General features: G+C 40.3%; 1 protein-coding gene across 1 annotated transcript in view; it reads right to left on the bottom strand.

Moving 5' to 3' along the window:
* The window catches only part of gabbr2 (gamma-aminobutyric acid (GABA) B receptor, 2), a 179,677-nt gene that overhangs the window by 120,404 nt on the left and 38,540 nt on the right, over positions 1-20,733 (bottom strand). Inside the window, exon 2 of the mRNA XM_053333848.1 lies at positions 10,689-10,826. Coding sequence (XP_053189823.1) covers positions 10,689-10,826 — 138 coding nt within the window. The remainder of the gene's footprint in view (positions 1-10,688; positions 10,827-20,733) is intronic.

Raw genomic sequence — 20,733 nt, 5'->3', positions numbered from 1 at the left:
ACACCCCACTATGCTGTAAATTATATTCATATTTTCCTTTTACTGAACCGTACCCTTTTTCTCTACGCATCCAACCCATTTTCTCCTGCTCTCTTACATGTTTTCTCTCCTAATTTCTTCTCGATTCCGCTTCAACACAAGAATATCTGCCTAGTACCCTGAGTCAAATTGCAAATGCATTAGTTTGATTAAGAGGATGTATTTTGGCTCAAAACGTAAAGCCAGGTCAACCTGCATCTGAATCAAATTAATTTTACATAGAGTTTAATAATCCTCCTTCAAGCAGTTAAGAGTTCCAAGGCTACTGGCACCAGCATAAATTTGATGTGGTTGAGGTGCTTCTTCATTTGATAGAGATTAATAACAAATTCAATTTATCATAGGGGTTTTCTTGTTCCAAGCTTTATTTCCATCTCCAACTAAAAGTTGTATATACCCAGCCAGCTCTTCAAAGTGCTATGGACTCTATGACCTAAATAAGGAATATCAAAGCCTGGAAACCCCAACAGAGAACGAGAGAAATGGGAAAAGAACCAGGATTTGGGGGCACAAAAACATATCTTACAGTCTTTACACGATGGGTGTGTACGATAAAGTCCCTGTACGAAACATCAAAAACAAGCTTGAACTATTAATGTGTCTCATTTGTTTATTGTTGCTGGTGGCGTTCACGTCCCGCACCGCCATTAGTGCCGTGAGTATGACACACTGATTTTCTTTTTACTCGCCCTCCTTCAGAAAACTACTGGGGGAACGGTAGTACTCGAAAACTAGGGTGGAATTCAGCAAAGTATTCATCTCGTATTCCTTTTGAATGTGTCTCAAAGACCTTGGTGTCAAAGACAGACGTGTCAGTGGTAAAAAAGAAAGAATGAAAAAATGTTCCTATTTGTTGTTTTCATTTCCTTCGGAAGAAGAAAAACAAAAAAGGGGTTCTGTTAAAGCTCTTGTTCTTGTTGAGTGTGTACCAACTAGCATGTTTATTCAATATGTGACACCAACAGTTACAACCTGTTAATGGGTTGTATTCAACAAATGTTGCTAATTAGCTAATTACTGTGTTTCCTGTCAAATGGCGCACATTGCACGCTGCGAATAGGTACAACAGCGTGTGTGAGCTCATATTTACAGCGGTGCATTCTGCAAGTACAGACAGCATTCATGTCTACAAAAAAAGTCTGATTAATGCGCAGTGCAGCATATAATTAATATTCTCTTCAGTCTCTTTCTGCCTTTTATTTTTTTGTTTCCACCAAAAGAGAGAAATTGTGACAGACTCAATGAGAAAATGCTGGAATTAAGAGGAAGTTGTATGTTCAGCAGGCTCATTTGTCTTAGAATTAAATGCTTTAAATGTCAACATTCGCCTTGTTAAACGTCATCAGCAGTGTGTCTCAGAATTTATGTGCAGCCCATAAAGGACTCCCAGAGTGCAGCCCATAAAGCCCCCCCACCCCCTCCCCCCCTTTCAATTCATAATCACAAAAGTCCCTTTCCACTAAAAACCAACAATGACATCTAGTGATTATACAGCCAGTTTGTGAAGAAGCATTAATCCAGACTTGAACTGGGTGAGGTAGAGGATAAGACAACACTTCCTGTTTCCCCTGGGCCCAAAAGCTTTGAGACAGTATGAAAATATGGCCTAATTGCCACTCTTACGTATCTTTTGCCCCATGGCCATGTCTTGAACCACACTCACAGAAAGAGAGAGAGAGAGGTCAGAAATAAATCCATGTGATTATATGTGCATAACCAAATATGTATGTTTTGGAGAGTCATTAAACCTTTAGAGAGAGGGTTTCCTTGCCCAAGCACACACTCACACAGCACAAAGTGGCGCATCTCATCTTTACTCATAATCTTAATATATGAAGATCTATTGTGATGCTCACACCATCACTGCCATTGCACTCTGAGATTTTGGCCTAAACTTTTTAAGTCATGAAATATTGATACAGTACACAGGATTTGACGTAAGTGAGGCAGAATACTGCAGTGCTAGGCATCACATGTTTTATTGAAGGCATCCAGTGTAGCACTCAGGGAGAGTGAGAGAAAGAAAATGGGGGAAAAAAGAAGACCCTGAAGAGTTGGTGGAGGCTTCAAAAATGAGAGAATGCTGCACTGGAACAAGGCAGCGATGCAACTTTCCTGTCCCCAATCGCTTTAATGAAGCATCGGCGATCAATACAGCAAGTGCAAAAGACAAATGGGCTTCATATACAGGTAAATATTAGCTCTATGTGCGGGTCTTAACCATGATACCTTGAGAAGGCTCAGCCACTTTTATCTCCTCCTAAACATTGGGTTCATTATTCACCAGGAATTTCTAGTTTTCATTTCCAAAATTCATTATGCATCTATATGCATCCACTACATCTTTGAAAGTATTTTTCCAATAAAGCATGATACAAATAAATCTGCCCTCTACAATACCCACTTCTACAAATCCATTTCATAGAAATAACGCTCTCTTGTCTTCTTCTTCTCTTCCAAATTATAAGAGGCAAAATGATCGGGAAGCATAATTTTTCATTACACACTTGACGTGGCTGAAAATGAACAGTGCCACCACTGATAGGCCTAATTGGAGAGTGAGAAGGGACCAGCAACTGACGAGAGAGTGCGTTGGGGCTATTTCCTGGCATTCAATGAGCCATTTACAGAAAACAGACACCACTGTTGTGGAAAGGAGAAGGACCTCTCGTAAGCCAAACACAAAAAATTTGTAAAGAGGGTGCAGCATGTTGATTGGGTACAGATACCTGTGCCAGAAATGATTTAAAAAGCTGGCCTAATGCTTTCTAGAATAATGCAATATCAGCGTGAAGAAAACACAAGATTAATCACTCCAAGATGGCTGCCAAGACGATGGCTTCAACACTCATTGTCTTGCAGAAATAAAAAACACAGCAATCAGAGGCATTTGTGGCTGATGGCTGCTCACAAACACAGCTGCGTCTTTGAGTTTTTATTTCATGCTATTACAGTCTATGTCTACTCCTATCTGTCTATTACTCCATCATTCTCTCAATCCGCTCCTCACCATCTGTCCATTGGCCCTGGAAGCATTCTTATCCACCATTTTAATGTGCTTGGGCAGTCATTTTAGCACAAGTAAGGTACTGCATTACAAAGTGCTACTGTAAGTAAGGCACATCAGAGCTGCCCAAGAAAACAGGTCGACTACAACTTCAGCAGCATCACAAAACGTGAGTCACAATCACGACATGTGACAAACACATCAATCCTTATACAGTACATAAAGAGCTTAACAGTATGCTGCTAGCAAACTGATAACTGTGCAATGCCATCTGTGTGCATGTGCGTGTGTTTGTGTATTCATTGGTCAGTGGATGTTACTGTGTTAAAGCAAGATTTAGCATTGTATGTGCTGCACCCTTTTGTTTCCACTGTTCTTACAGTGTTATCTTATAATGGGATTTTCAGAAGGACATGATTATTGAAAATGGTACTTGTGTTTTCTTTTGGTTTTTTTTGTTTTACTTCAGTGACTTTAACCTGCGCCCTCTTTGCTATCTGATATTTCTCCAGCCATACATTCTGAGCACAGTTGGTTGAAATCTTTCACTGGATTACACATTCACAAATTAAAATAATATGAGAGCATGTGATAATAGAAGTGGAATACAGAAGCTGGAGAGTAATTTATACAGACAGGATTCCTTAAATGTGGTGTTCAAGATATGATTAACTACAAGTTATGAAGTTGCTACAAGTCTTGACTTATTGAGTTATTACTACAGCTAACTTGAGGTGAAAAAAAGAATCCCCAGAGTTTTACTAACTTGTCCAAGACAGCTGATGTGCTTCATCAGTGTTAACCCTCTTTCCTGCAGTAAATGTAGACAAGTTAGCAGGGCTACCTAAAATTTGCCTACTGATGCCATTCAGCTGTCTTGGTCATGTGACCTTCGTCTTCCAGCTCATTGAAGTCCACAGAGAGATTCCTGTATTTCTTTTTATTCTTCCTTTATCTTTCATAATTAGTATTACTAGGATTTTCATCACATCTTATTCGGAAGCTTCAGCGTGCATTTATTTAAGACATTATTATTCTAGCTGCTAGACATTTAAAAAAATACACATATTAGCTACTAGCTATTGGCTTATAGTACAGAACTATCGACACTGATACTACTCTCCTGAAACCTTCTCAGTATTTGCATTCAAGTGGGTGCATAGAACGTAATGAACGGGTACGCAGTGGGAGTTTATTTTTGTTGAGCTTTTCAAACCTGACTTCATTAGGCATCAACACTGATTGAAAGCTATTTTTATGGGTGTATGATTAAGCTTTTTCCAGGAGTGGTTGTTCTCTCAGCTATCTCTACTGTAGATATTATCTGCCAGCTCCCTGTTTTGATGTGGAAATGATGAGCTTGTTAAGCCTGGCCTATAAAATCACCATGAAAAATTCTGTATTTCCTTCCACACCAACTCAGAGTCTTGCAGATGGGGTGCCAGGGTTTGGTAATACATATGCAAGGTGAAAGAATTCACAGTTTTAAAAAACAGATTCCTACTTCTGCTTAATGTTGTGCAAGATTCAAAACTTCCAATAATGTCTCCTGCTTCCTCCCCTCTTCCTAACACTCTCTTCTCTTTGATTCGGGGAAGCTCCTACTTGTTTTACATTCTTATTTTCAAGCACTTTTTTGTGCCTTTGCCAGACAAAAACATATTCTAGCTAAGAGCGTAAGCTAACAGCCTCCCACCACAGCTACAACGCATACAAACACATTCACATATTCACAATTGCATGTCCATATTCACAAATGCTGAATACAGTTGAAACCAGAAGTTTACATACACTGTATAAACATACATACAGTATAACCTTTTTTTTCTAACTGTCTGACTTTATATCAGATGAAACTTTTCCTGTTTTAGGTCAGTTACAAAAATTATTTATATTTGCTAAATGCCAGAATAATGAGAGAGAGAATTTTTTAGACAATTTCTTATTACTTTCTTCAAAGTCAGAAGTTTACATACACAAAGATTACGATGCCTTTAAACAATTTGGGAAAGCCCAGATGATGATGTCATGGCTTTGGAATTGATTAATTGACAACATTTGAGTTAATTAAAGGCACACCTGTGGATGTATTTTAAGGCACACCTCAAACACACTGCTTCCTGTGCTTGTGACATCATGGGAATATCAAAAGAAATCAGCCAAGGTATCAGGAAGAGAATTGAGGACTTCCACAAGTCTGGTTCATCCTTGGGTACAATTTCCAGATGCCTGAAGGTGCCACATTCATCTGTTCAAACAATTATACGCAAGTATAAACACCATGGGAATGTCCAGCAATCATACTGCTCAGGAAGGAGACGGGTTCTGTGTCCCAGAGACGAATGTGCTTTGGTGCGAAATGTGCGTATCAACCCCAGAACAAAAGCAAAAGACCTTGGGAAGATGCTGGCTGAAACTGGTAAGAGAGTGTCATCATCCACAGTGAAACGAGTCCTGTACCAACATGGGCTGAAAGGCCACTCAGCGAGGGAGAAGCCATTACTCCAAAAGCAACATAAAAAAGCCAGATTACAGTTTGCAAATGCACACAGGGACAAAGACCATACATTTTGGAGACATGTCCTGTAGTCTGATGAAACTAAAATTGAACTGTTTGGCCATAATGCCATCATTACATTTGGAGGTAAAAGGGGGAAGCTTGCAAGCCTGAGAACACCATCCCAACTGTGAAGTACTGGGGTGGAGCATCATGTTGTGGGGGTGTTTTGCTGCAGGAAGGACTGGTGCACTTCACAAAATAGATGGCATCATGAGGAAAGAACATTATGTAGAAATATTGAAGCAACATCTCAAGACATCAGCCAGGAAGTTCAAGCTTGGGTGCAAATGGGTCTTCCAAATGGACAATGACCCTAAGCATACCGCCAAATTAGTTACAAAGTGGCTTAAGGACAACAAAGTCAATGTTTTGGAGTGGCCATCACAAAGCCCTGATCTCAATCCAATAAAACATTTGTGGGCAAAGCTGAAAAGGCGTGTGAGAGCAAGGCGGCCTACAAACCTGACTCAGTTACACCAGTTCCGTCAGGAGGAATGGGCCAAAATTCCAGCAAACGATTGTGAGAAGCTTGTGGAAAGATACCCAAAACATTAGACCCAAGTCATACAGTTAAAGGCAATGCTACCAAATACTAATGAAATGTATGTAAACTTCTGACTTTGAAGAAAGTAATACAAAATGGTCTAAAAAATTCTCTTTCTCATTATTCTAGCATTAAGATAATATAAATAATTTTGGTAATCCTAACTGACTAAAAACATCTGATATAGTTTCATCTGATATAAAGTCAGTGAGAAAAAAAAGGTTATGTGTCTGTTTATACAGTACAGTGTATGTAAACTTCTGGTTTCAACTGTACGCCATAAACTCATTCAACTATCAATGGGTCAATGGGCTCAGAGAGGCTGAGGCCAGCAATCTGGCTTCATGTGCACAGACCAGCTCAATAAGTACATAATAACTAAACAGAAAGCTACAAAGGAGCAAAGAGGCCCTTCTCATTTATGTAGTGAGATGAGTTTGCATGAAATGTAGAAGCCTTTATTTCTATTAGGTGACACCATATTGTGCATTTGTGCTCTATAAAACAACTAAAAGCTGTCTGGTGTGTTGTTTGCATGCATTGATGCTTCTTTCCTCAGACTCCAGTGCACATTATAGCTGCTATGTGAGTCATTCAGGAACCTCAGGAACCAAATACTGCAACATAGCTAAATACAATCATATAACACATCAGGGTTTCCCATAGCACTTCACAGCTTAGGCGGCTGCCTTAACTAACGTCTTCAAAAAATAAATAAATTAAATGTTAAAATTAAAAAAATTAATAAGGGCCTGAATTTCAGCGTGGGATTGCGGGTATTGTGCACAATTTAATTGATTCCCGCAAATCCAACACTACACTAATGCAGGAAATTCCTGCACACATTTACAGCGATGTATTTTAATGTTCAACCAACATCTGCAGCGGTGCTTACTGCAGGACAACTGGCCAGAACCGCTGTGTCCGACTGTCCGCCCAATTGGGCTACTTCTGATTGCACCAAGTGGGAAAAAAATGCATTGGGTGGGTGGATGAAATTTGGGCTGCTTTTGCCCACATTCGGTGGGTTTTTGAGATTGTGGAAATAGAACAAGACACACAAAAGCAGCTGTCCAGAATTGCCACAGTGGTGGCTTGCCAGCTAGCTCCATAAATGAAGCAGCATCGACCCTACCACCGTATACCGCTTCTCCGGGCGGCCAGAAGGAGACTTCCCCCCCCACCGCAGCCTCAGAGGTCAGAGTCGGCGGACTCGGCTGTGCCCACCAGTGGACCTGTTGCAGGGATTATTCTGCCCACAGATAGGTGCCATGTCCATTCATTAATGCTGTGTTTTGGAAGCCATATAATGAACTTTTCTTTCTTGATGGTTATGCTTATGGACATACTGTGCAAGATATCTTTGTGTACCTTTGTTAGTGTCGGCTATATTTGAACGTTTGATAGTTTGGAGACATCATCAGGATGTGGTAGTTTGAGTCCAGGTCAGGGCAGGCTGCTAGATAAGTGTTGATATGGAGCTTTGGCCACTGTCCATGGTGCTGAAAGGCTGGTTTGCAGGATGAGTGTATGGCCAGTCACCTGTAACGTTAGCCTACATGGTGACAATAGCAGTTCTCAGGAGTGGCTGTGTGTGTGTTTGTGTGTGTGTGCGCGCGCGCGTGAGCTTGTGTTAAAGGCGGGGGTGGGGGCCCAAAAAAAATATTTGCACCGGGGCCTATCACCTTGATGTTACGCTACTGGCTACTGTGCTCTTTGTTGGTTGCAATTTGCAATAACCATATTTATCTACCATTTATCTGTGGTTAGGCTATTTGATGCAGATATTAAGCTCTGGGTACTTGTGAGTACTATTCTATTGCATGTGTAATGATACTGGACCCTGAACACACCTGTAGCTCTCTGTACCTCCCGCTAGCAGAGACACGCTAACAGTGATATTAAGTTTAAGGAAACAAACACACACCGCTGGTTAAAACATAAATCTACATCATCTGAGGCAGAACCTGCTCAGAAAAAACAGCGGAGCCCAAAAAACTAATAACACCAGCAGCGCCATGTGATGTCAACATTAACAACGTTAATCCTCAGACAGGTAACTGTGATGTTACTCACAAGTTTCAGGCTAACCGGCTCAGAGTATTGGCTCCAACTAAACAGGTGATATTAGCGGCGCAATGCTGCGGTGCTGCGCGTTCAGCTGATGTACTGAAGCTGAGTATCACTACTTAACTGTATAATACTATATAACTGTAATTACTATAAAATACAGTTCAGAGAATAAGTTAACTATATACAATAGACTCAATGGTTTAACCTGTGCAATCTAATTTAATCAATACAGCAGCTCTGCTATAATTTCTACATTTATGAAGCTTATACATTTTTTGACAAGAAGGTGAAAATTCTGCTTTATGTTCATTATTGAGTGATTGTAGTGTATTAGGGTGCATTATATTGAATGGTGTACCTAATATTTTGTCCACTCCATTAACATACATGAGGAGGGGAAAATATTAAGAACACCATTAAATGTATAAACTTCAAAAAAAGCTGAATTTATAGCAGAGCTGTTGTATTGGATGGAATTATATTGTATTGCACGTGTTCCCAATTAAATTGCAGGTGACTGTAGTTCAGAGAATAAAACTACTATAGTGTATACTAAATAATTAATTACTATATAATATAGTTCAGAGAATACCTTAAATTAAAGGAAAGTGACAGAATACAATCTGCGGTATTAGTAGGCTATCTAAAATTATTATGATAGGTATAATGTTTTATTGTCAAGGCTAGTTGCGAGATTTTCTGCGGGAAGCCCTGCACATAGTGTTGTACATACACATACAGAATAAATACTCACTTGCTTACTGGAAAATGCACAAACAGATTAGCTCTTTGGTAAGTGATAATGTTATGACATAATGAAGGATGTCAAGCAGAAAGCAATGCAGCACTTCAATAGACACCTGTCGTGATTTCACATGTAGGCTAATATATCTCCTCACTGTGCTGGACAGCAAGCTGATTGGAAAATATCTTGTCCTTGCACCGAAATGTCTGCTGGCCTAAAAAAAAGCAATTTAGTTGCACTGTGATGACAGTGTAACCAACTTACATTTGAGGCATTTTCTTTAAACATAGGTACATTCTAGGTGATTGCTTACCCATTCACCTTAATATGTTTCCCTCAATCACTTTCTGTCTAGTATTCAAGCTGCCTCAGATTGTGTATTTTGGATCTGACCTGTATAGATTTGTTGGTGTTGGTCTGTGTATCAATGGCAAAAAGAACTTGGTTGGTAAGCTAAATTGTTCTGGGGAACACACTGTACCAGGCAGAATGATCTACAGAGCAGAAGATTGCTAAGTTTTCTCATAGGTAATCACTGCAAAACAAGCCAATAAATAGAGAGGTTAGCATACACACATACAGAGACACATACAAGCATTCATTTGTACACACAAAAACAAACACACAAACACACCACGCTGACAAATACTTAGAAGCACTTAAGATTCAACGATGGTTTGTATTCCTTTTCCTAGACTGAAATAGTTGCCATCAAAAGGAAGCAAACACAGAAACAAAAGATTACTCATCCTTTCATTCCCTCATCCTGCCGATCTTTTCACTCTTGAGTGACCCTGACAAGACAGCGAGCAAAAAAGAACATGAAAAGCAGCAGATTGCAAGCGGAAGAAATATGCCACGTAATGTGACATTGAGTTCAAAATGCAGCCTCTTGAATTATGTTATCTCTTCCAAGCACGAACTTCAATCCTTTCTTATCTGTGCCCGATAACCTTTGTAGAGTTTCACCGCAAATGAAATGTATTCTTTGGAAGCTGGCATTTCCCCTCTTTGGTATTGCAGCACAGTACGCAGTCAAAGAAACTGTAAGCAATAACTCATGATGAGTGGAGGAATGAGTGGCATTTAATGCCCACAGTGAGCAATCACATAGCTGTGCTAAGTTAATGGCAGCAGATGCCATTCAGCAAGCAAACGTATAATTGAATGATGAAATCTATTCTATGAATATCTAGCAGGTAATAACATCGACTGGCCTGAGGAGTAACACGTATTATCTCATACCACTCTCAAAACATAAGCAGAAACATATCGTCAGCTAGATCAAATGTCTACCATAAAAGAGCATCATTCTCATTAGTATTCCTTCATATTCATGTTTATAACTAAATGTCAAGTTCAAATTTTTAGCAACTGATTTCTGGTGCTGGTCAACCGATTCTAGCCATTCTGACTCTGTTCTCTGATTGTAAAATGCAGGGGTGTTCAATAGATTAGAGCAATGCCCTGTTATTAGTTATTCACCCTTGCAAGGTTAATGAAGGATTAAGCCATGAGTTGGGACCCCTATGAAATTCCAGGACCTATCTGCACACCACAAAACTAATTTTTTGGAACCTCAATTAAGGCAGAAACATGAAGAAAAATCTGACCACCATACCACCATACTAAAAGTGTGTTCACATAAACTGTACATATAAGTTACACACTGTCTGTACACTCACACACATACACACCATGGATGACATATGTCTCCTACCTGCACCAGGTTCCAGCCCTCCAAGGACTCAGCAATGATGGAAGTCACAGAGGGGCAGACTCCGCCAAAGATCATCAGGTGTTTGGGGCCGTAGCATATGGCATCAAAGAAGGCCCTCAGTCCCTTGGCATTGTCACACTGCAGACACAGAAAGAGATGGTTTAGGTTGGAGAGGGGTTTCAGGAGGGGAAGAAGTACACAGAGAGACACAAGGAAGAAAAAGCGACCTTCAAATTACCGAACTGACCCAAATATAAGACACACTCCCCCTTTCTCAAGACTCAATTTTAGAAAAACACGACTTGGGTTAGATTGTTTGCTTTTAACTCGTAAAACTTTTATTGCACTTCCATAAACGTAATGAGTGTAGGTAGTTAGTTGTCAACTTGAGTATTTCACCTGGTTCACTGTCTGCTCCACAGAGCACACACACACACATAAACACACAAACACACAGACACATAGCACTTAGCCCAGCCCACGGTGAAAAAGAAAAGAGTTGAGAGACTCAGCGGGATTGAAATGACAGCAAAACGCAGTCGAGACTATGTTTATTTATGGTATTTACCTAATTTATGTGCACTAGTTTCATTTCAGCTAAGTGTGAGAGTTTCTACTGCATTTTGCTGTCAGTTATAGTCATGCTGAGTTTCTCTCTTCCTTTCTTTCATCGCTCATGGAGTTGCTCCTCCACACACACACACACACACACACACACACACACACACACACACACACAGAGCAGAGGAGAGGCAGTGAAGAAGGTAAGTTGACGACAACACTTGTTATGTTACTGCTACTCAGTTGTTTGTTAACTTCGCCTACTTTTGGGCCACTTTGTTCGATATGATCGCTGTGTCTCTGTGATTTTTTTGCACCATCTGTTATTGTGAATGTATTTTGTCATTTAAAAGTCTAGAAACCGAATATAGAGGTCCCACAGTTCCTGTTTTTAAGATGTATTTTTTAGGAAAAAAGCCTGTCTTATTTTCGGATGGCAGTTTCTGTTGTAAAAGCAGGGAGGAGGGGAAAAAATATAGTCATACAAGGGGGGACCCAAAAAATTCCCAGAATAGCGCTGGTGTAGGGTGTAGTGATTGGATTTACCACTAGTTATCATATGCCTACAGCTTGGTGAAACTAAAATTGGGACACAAAACAGGAGGCTAAGGACACGGTGACAGATTTAGGAATAAAGTTGAGTAAAAACAATAGAGGATATAGAAAGAGATAAGAGATGGGAGTGGAAGATTAAGTTATAGACACTAGAACATTAGATATTCCATTCTGGTTTGGGTTACTAGGTAATTGGCTCACAAGAGGAAAAGCCCTAACCCTAACCTTACAACCCAAATCTGTCACAGAGACCTTACGCTAAATTACAAATTCTCTCTGTTAGTTTATATCAGTAATTACTATAACATGTTTGATAGTCTTAGTTATCAGTTGACAAAATGATTAATTAATAATTGTACAAGAAAAACTGTTGTGCTTACAAGGTTATCATACTAGTGTTATGAATGCACTACAGAAACAAAACAGTCAGTTTCCTGTAATATAAACCGATTATGAAAAATGACGTGACATTTAAATAACGTTTAACTTGTAATACTCTCCGAGCACTGTGGCACATGCTAACATAATTGCAGCCTTGTGTGTGTGTGTGTGTGTGTGTGTGTGTGTGTAAACTATCATATAAAAAACAACGTGGCTCACAGACTGCAAGAACAGGCCCCCACTCTGATCCAATGCTACATCATGCAGCCATTTCCCGTCACTATAGCAACCGCAGAAAAAGAGAGAGAGATGAGGGAAGAGAGGAACAAAACAGTGTAGGTTCCTATTGATTGCTACATGAGCTGGCTAACTGGTTTTGCTGTGATTCCCTGATTTCCACAGTTTGTAATGATATTCCTATCGCCAGTAAACACTTCCTCCCTCAGTCCTCTATTATTGCCACTCAATTCACACTCAATTCAGGTTGTGTTCCTGTGAGCAGCTGATAGATGGACTGACTGACTGAGTGGCAGGTGGTGTGTGTGTGTGTGTTTGTGCTTTCTGACACAGTCTATCTCATCTGGAGAGTCATTTGACCTTGTTAGCCATCAGCCGGCAACTGAATGAGATTTCCCACTGAACAACAAGCACAGCAGGCCTTCCACAACGTAGATTGAAAAACTCAAAATCAAATAGGACTGACTGTAACTTGTGATCCGTTGTTAACTTTATTAAGATTGTGCAGGTGTCATGGCTGCAGTATTGACACAAGTTTAATCTTGTGTTCTTACCTTATTGTTTCATTTTTTACAGCATAGACACTTTTATTCAGAAGTTGACAGACAGGAAACATGGGAGGGGGGGGGGGGGGGGTGGCATGCAGCAAAGGACCTCCGGCCGGGATTCGAACCTGGGTCGGCTGCGTGGCATGTGCTCTAACCACTCAACCATCTGCCCGCCATTGTTTAAATTTTTTGAGATTTCATATGATAGTCCTAGAAACCTAAATGTATTACTGCAGATACATAAGTTAAAGTCGAGAACACAGACAACCTCTAGTTACATAGAAGTCATAGTGCGCACTGCACACTCAAACCTCCACGGTCAGAAGTGCTCAGATTTAAGTTATTAGATTCATATTGCGTGAACGTCTTTCCATTTCAGAAGTAGAGGACCAATTACTGGTAAAACACAGTTTAGAGAACAATGCATGCTGTAATGCCAGTCAAAAATAGACTAGATTGTGGATATGCCTCAGGTGAAATGAGAGGGAGAAGATGTGATTAGACACAGTAGGGATTCCTTATCCTGGCCACACAGCTGAATAAAACAGCAGGCTATTAAAGAAGAGATCTCATTTGCATACTCTTATCATTCATTTCTCTCCAGCTGGCCATAACAAGGTGGATTGGTAGGATTGCGTCTCTCAGTTGGTTACCATGCAACAGAGAAGAAATGTGGGCAACTAAACTTGTCAACCTGAGTACAATAGACCTTGCTGATATTGCAGGTTTAAGCTGATTTATTGCAGAGATTGACAATGTCGTGTAGGTGGTAAAGAATGGTTATGTTACTAACTCCCTCCACAGGAAATAAAACTGTTTAGACCATTTGAAACGCAACAACAGTCAACAGTTGTGTGCAGGTGTGTGCGCATGTTAGCGTATGCAAGAATGTGATTTTAAGCCAAGCTAAGGCTAAAGCTCTCTGCGACCGCACTGTCTGAGCAGGTCTCACCAGTTTTTCTTTTAAGAAAGTATAAACACCTTTGTGTTGAGCTTTAAAAAAAATGATTTTGCAAAAGGAAAGACATGCAAAGGTCATAAACACGCTGCAATTAACTATTATTTCATTACCAAGTAATCATGTATTTACTCCATGAATCAATAATCAGTCTATAAAATGGGAGAAAATAGTGAAAAATTCACAATTTCCTAAAAACCAAGCTAACAAGTAGCTTGTCTTGTCCAAACAAGGGTTTAAAATTGTTTACCATCACATAAGACAAAGAAGAACAACTAATGGTCAACTACTGATTTATCAGTTAATTGTTTTAGCTCTTGTCATATAGAGTAAGTTTCATAATCTGCAGTCAGATGGCTATAGAAGTAAAGTAAGTAAAAACTTCCACCTTTTTTCATAGAACAGAACAGAGTACAAAGAAAAAAAGAAGCTAAAAAAAAGCCACCTTTATCCTTTCTTCTCTAGTTCTGTTCACCCCTCCCCATTCATCCTCTCCTACTTTTGCCAGGCACACATGCACACAATCTGTTGTGACTGCTCACAGAGCCTTGACCGGTGTGTTGTCATGCCAACGGTGTGACTATCCACACTTTGTGCGCTAAATGAGGGAGGAGGCCGCAGCAGGGCCGGTGTAGCGATGGCTATATTTAGCCTCTCATTAGGTAGCACAACCACTCAGACATTAATCAATACTTATTCATCTATGGAGATGCTGTAAAGCTCAATGCCTGATAGACAAAGAGGGATAGAAGGGAGAGGGGCAGGGGAATATAATGGGACACAAAGAGTGAGAAGACAGGGAGATAGTGAAGGTGAGAGTGGGAGAAAGGGGAGAAACAAGCAGTTGAATAGAGAGAAAGAAAGACAGGAGTGAAAAGGTATTAGCCTGACGTTAAGCATGTGCTAATAATGCCAAGTCAACCAGTATTATAAACCTGCCCTCCATTATAATCCCACAATGGAGTAATTCATGACTGTGAGATTGATTCAATGACTCTCAAGCATCTCACTCTATGATGCTCAGCAGCTGCACAGCACCCTTCAGATTTGCCTACAGTCCATCACTTATGGAACAAAAGCAGCTGATATCATATCTGAGAATAGTTTCAATTGATTATTGAATCTCTGTATTTCCTGAAGTCATTTTATTGTGGTACATGATCTACTCCCTTCCGTCCTCTTGTTCCTTATTTCACCCTTCAGTTTTGCATTTTTATTCAACAGTACTAAGATATTCATGTATTTGTCTAGGGTTTAATGCAGTTACTGAGAGGTATGGGTACAGGCTGTATGTTACATCCCAATTTCCCCCAATAAAATATGCTCTAAACAAGATATAAACACAAACAACCACAAAATGAAACACAAATAAGTTCTGAGAAAAGACTAGTACAATGAGGAAGGCATAGCATCACTTAAAGGACCAGTGTGTAGGATTTAGAGGCCTCTAGCAATGAGGCTGCAGATAGCAACCCACCCCCCCTTCAAAGTGTGCAGGGCAGCTGGCCACGAAACTTACACTGAATGCAAAACGTCCTCTCTAGAGCCAGTGTTGATCTGCTCTGGGCTACTGTACAAACATGTTGGTGCAACATGGCAGCCTCTGTGGAAGAGGACCCCCTCCCTTTGCAGATATAAAAGGATCATTCTAAGGTAACAAAAACAAGATTCTAATTTTCAGGTGATTATACATTAATTAAAACTTACTTATGAATATTCTATCTCTGCCAAGTCTGTTCCACTACATGCCACTAAATTCCATACACTGCTCCTTTAACTCCCAAGCCAAGCAGCAAGAAATACTACAGCACTTTATTTCCCTCTTCCCCAGTCTGAAATCTAATTCCTGGCATTTGGAGGCCATTTGGAGTAGATCGATGGGGTTAACGCCCGTAGTAATCTGTTTGACCCCCTTGGGAGATGGCCAAGGAAGGTTTGTGTATGTGTGTGTGTGTAAGGAGGGTTGGGTTAGTAGTGTGAGGGCTGATGGCGGAAGAACCTGGAGATGGAAACTCTAGAGAGGCATATAACACTTTCTAATGCCATAAACAGAAAATTTACTTGGGTGACCACAGGGTATGTCTTGGCTGTTCATTCACACACTGGAATCTGACTCAAGTTTTACTTCAGTTTGATTTACAGTACAGACACTGTACAATATTCAGACTACTGTATATTACAGTTTTTTATTAAAGCAAAAAGGTCTCCCTCTCAGCTTGACATTTCAGTGTAGTAAGTTTGCACTGCTTGGATATTACTGATGGGACAGCTGGCCAAGGAGTTTATTTCAAATGTTCCTAAATCCATTGTCTCCATTACATTTACTTCCCACTGACCTTTACACAAAGCTACTGAGATTCCTTCTTATTGATTTATCATTACATGCACAGACATACAGCACTTAGCCTACTGTTATTGTGCTACTGATAAATCACACTCAATTAGGCTGAATGTGAAGAAACAGCTACCCTGGAATGTTTCAGTGATATGCATTTTTTACCTGCACATCTAATACTCTGTGTGATAATATGCACCTGTTAAATATTTGAATCCAAGTCATATATATTAAAGAACATATCTTTAAAAGGTCAGTGCTGTCTTGTATGTATGAATAAGAGACTGTAGAAAATATAGACATAGTCACTGTGATATCAGCCATTGGTTTGTGGACGTTTTGAAGTCTTGAGTTTAGTGATTGGACAGTTGCCATCTTTGAATTTTGGAGCAACACATCCATGGCCAAAAGTGACTACTTTTGTGATCATTTACATATTGTTGTCATACTTTGTGATATGACTATTGTTATATTGGTTTACTCTGTAGCACATCAATTACATGTCCATCCTTGAAGAATGATGCCTGAGGAAGTTTCTCCTTTTTTGAACTGAGGTTGTAAGTAGGTTGCTTCGTGTTGTACAGAGCAATTTTTATAATTTTGGGCTATACGAATTAAGTTTACTTGACCTGACTCATAAAATAAAGCAGACAACCTAAACAACAGTTAAAAGTGGAAATACAACATAACAATACAAAAGCCTATAACGCCATGTCTCTTCAGTGACTATGCCACCTGCTCCCCCCAACAGGGTCAGGAACCGCTTCATACCTGGAGTCAAGTCTTGTCCATCACTTCAGTACCCTCAATCCTACCTCAGTGTTTGAACCCAAATCTTTCTTTCTCACTACCACAATATGTAGACACCACCAGAGTGTGACTATTTGTCTCCGCACGTGTGTGTGCGTTTGTGTGTGTGTACATGTGTGGGATATTGTGACAAGAACAAGAGCTGATCAGAGCACCAGGCTGGAGCTAACCATGATGAAATGCCTTGTTAGTGCTGCAAACAGAGGCAGCTGCACCTGTCCCTCGTCTAATGGCAAATTACTGCACCCAAATCAGCAACCTGAAGCCCAGTACTGCACATATACACGTGTGTGTGTGTGTGTGTGTGAGAGAGAGAGAGAGAGAGAGCGAGAGAGGGAGAGAGGGAGAGAGAGAGAGAGAGAGAGCGCAACAGAGAGATTCAGTATGATTTGATGTCAGAAGCAATCTGCTCTTGACACGCTGAATTTATTTATGACAAGGCGATTACAGATAACTAAATTCTCATGAATCTTACCAAAGAATGTGTCTTTACGAGTCAAGTTGTTTCAATTGTGTATTATAAATATATTACTGTGTAGATATGGCTACGTTAGGAAATAGTGTTACAAAATGTATTTTCTCCAGCCAATAAACTAGACTTAGATTATTTTACAGTTGGTTTGCTGTATTTTATAGTCTTTACTCAGTAGATGTTACTAAGGAGATGTGCATAAAACACCAAAACACATTGAACAAAGTAAGGGGAAATATAACAATCCAGAAACTCAACCTTTAAATGGCTTTGACATATGGACACATAAACACACACTAACAACAGTGAACATGCAACAAAACTTCCAAAGGATGTATAAACCCATTCAACGGTACACACCGCAGGGCTACACTGTACAGCTTTGCACTGTCAACATAAAGATACAGCACTGTCACCGCAGAGGCCCCCATTCAAGGCATGCACTGGTACGTATGTATACATCCATCCTGCTTTCATGGTGCATACTTCCCAAATCATTCCCTGATGGTTTTGGTCCGTGCAGCAGCAGTGCGGAGCAGATGCTAAAGGCTGGTCTCTTCTAATAGCTACATCTGCATCCTGCATGCACTCCTCATTGAATTACTTACACATCTCCAAGCCAGGAGAGGAAATGTGAGCCAAGCTGAATCCGGCAATTGCTAAAACATATGCTTGGCATTATGAAGCCCTATAGAGTTAGCAGGGTGCAGCCAATAGGTCAGATCTAAAGGAGATTATCTATTTCCCCATGTACAAACCCAACTAATCCTCTAAACTCAGTCATGGCTATCAATACCAACCAGTCTCGGAAGAGGAAGGAGGTGGAGGGCTGTCGTGCATGAGAATCAGTTTGCTACAGTTTGGTAAAGTTTTACTATTGCAGTGTTCAAGCAGTGCAACATCTAGACCATCCTAATAGTATGTCAACAATTTGATGAGACGGACTTCTTTGAGTTCATTCATCTGTCAATTGCCACTGCTGACTACTCACTAAACTTCCCATACAGCCTTGTCTTTGTCTGCTACCATCCTTACACACTGAGACACAAGATCTTCAAGAGGCTCGCAATATGTTCCCCATCATTGAGCCCTGAGACAATTGAGGGGTCCACTCCTGTGTAACATATCACGCACCACGCCTTTTCTTTCTCTTTCTAAAATTACCACCGAGACATGGCTGACAGGTAATTCAGACTTAAGGAATCTGTGTAAAAAGCAATACCCAAAGCTTCAAGTGAGATGCTGGGCAAAGCAAAATAAGGAGAAAAATGGAGGAAGACAAAGAGAGGATGAAGCTGAGTTGCGTATGCAGCAAGCATCAAGGCTCCTTGTGGTAACATTTAGACAGTGGGCTCCGGAGTATTCGAAGAGAGTACACATTGATTGAGTGAGAGTGGATAAAGTAAAATTGAGAGCAGGAAGAAGTGACGGAGTTGTTTTTTTCAATCTGTTACTTTCACATTGCATGCCTGCAACACAGAGGTGGGGGGTGGGGGGGGGGGATTGAGAAATCCACCTCTTGTCTGGGGAGAGACTGGCCTTTAAAATCCATTGCGACAGACTGACTGGGCTGCTCAAGCTGATGGCTGTTTGCCCTCCATCTCTTTCTCTCTCCTTGCAGTCTGGCTCTTGTTATTTCACTCAATCTATCTCTCACTTTCTGGAGAGCTCAGATGGCCACCACGATAACCATGATGGTACGTTGGAAGCCTTTTCGGTGGTGATAAGTCACTTTCTCTCTTTCTCTTTCTGCTGTTCCCTCCACATACACACACACACACACACACACACACACACACACACACACACACACAATTATCATCCTTAAAAAAAACACAATCTGAAACATATACACACACATTAACACGCTCAAAGGCTGACTCACCAATCCCAGATGAGCTTGAATTGGCCAGTGATACTAAAATCACAGCAACCACATTGCACCTTTATTAGCAATCTGTGCTGTGCAGGAAGCAGACGCTGTGTTAAGCCTATTACAGGTTGTTGTGCTTTTGACAAGGCCTGACAACAGCTGGAACACGTCGCGCTAACCAGAGTCAGGGCCAGACCAAACTGTAATCCCACTGAATGGAGCCAATCAGCCCCAGAGGAGAAACTGGACAGAGAGGCAGAGGAGAGGAGGTCACTCAACAACTGAAACAACTTCCTTTCCACTTCAAATTCTGATGTTAGCTGTTCTCTGTTCAAGGTTTGCAAAGGGTATTTGTTTCCCCCTATGTAGTCGGTGTGACTGTCATTTCTAGTCAGTCAGTGTCATTATTGGTGGACAGACGCTGTAGTAGTGGTTTCAAGGAACAGTTAATTTAACGTTTGCCATGTTGTTTTTCCAGAAATAGCTCTGATTAGCTCTGCTGTTATTTTTCAACTGGGCAAACAAATGTTAGCACAACGCCAACCTATTTAAATTCCAGAATTGTAAATGTCTGCAGCAATTTAGAGGGCCTCAATAAGGCATGTTACTGTCAGATTTAAGCACTTTTGTAAAGAAATACCTCAAGCTATTCTACAGTTTTAAAGGATTGGTTTTCTCGAATAGATTTGGATAAGAAAATTGATAGCACTGTCATATATGACAGTTAAGTATCAAGAAGGAGACACTTAACTTCATTTAGCATAAAGAGTGGAAACAGAGGGAAACCCATTGAATGACTTAGTACAAAGATAAAACATCCGACTATCCATTAGCACATAATCTTTGTTTAATCCACACACAAAAAAACAAAGATTAAAACATGTTTTAGTTGTGGTTTTACAGGGAGGTTTTGTGCTGGTTGCTATAACCAACCAGCAGAGACTCCAGAGGAGTTTCCGAAAATATCAAACTATTCCTTTAAGTTAGAGATTAAGTTTTGCCCTGCAGCGCAAAAAAAAAAAAAAAGTCAATGTTCCTAGTTGGACAATGTTAAGATTTTGAGTTCATGAACGATAAATTTGGCCCAAGAAGAGGAAAGTCATTTTCATAACTGCCCGACATAATTTAAACACACAGGTCCAATAGATGTCATGATTTTTTTTACTTATGAAAAAGCTCTTAGCAATCACAGAGGTGCCCCAGCTGGTGTATCTCCTAACTAGCAAATGATAAAAAACTGTGACAGAGGGGATGTGGACAGCGAGTGGGAAGAAGAAAGAGAGAGGGAGAGAGCCCATTATCAAGTTAATTGTTT

Source organism: Scomber japonicus, chromosome 15 (assembly GCF_027409825.1).
Source record: "Scomber japonicus isolate fScoJap1 chromosome 15, fScoJap1.pri, whole genome shotgun sequence".
NCBI classification, from domain to species: Eukaryota; Metazoa; Chordata; class Actinopteri; order Scombriformes; family Scombridae; genus Scomber; species Scomber japonicus.
The sequence above is the reverse complement of the archived record's forward strand: the minus strand, read 5'-3'. Positions and strand labels throughout refer to the sequence as shown.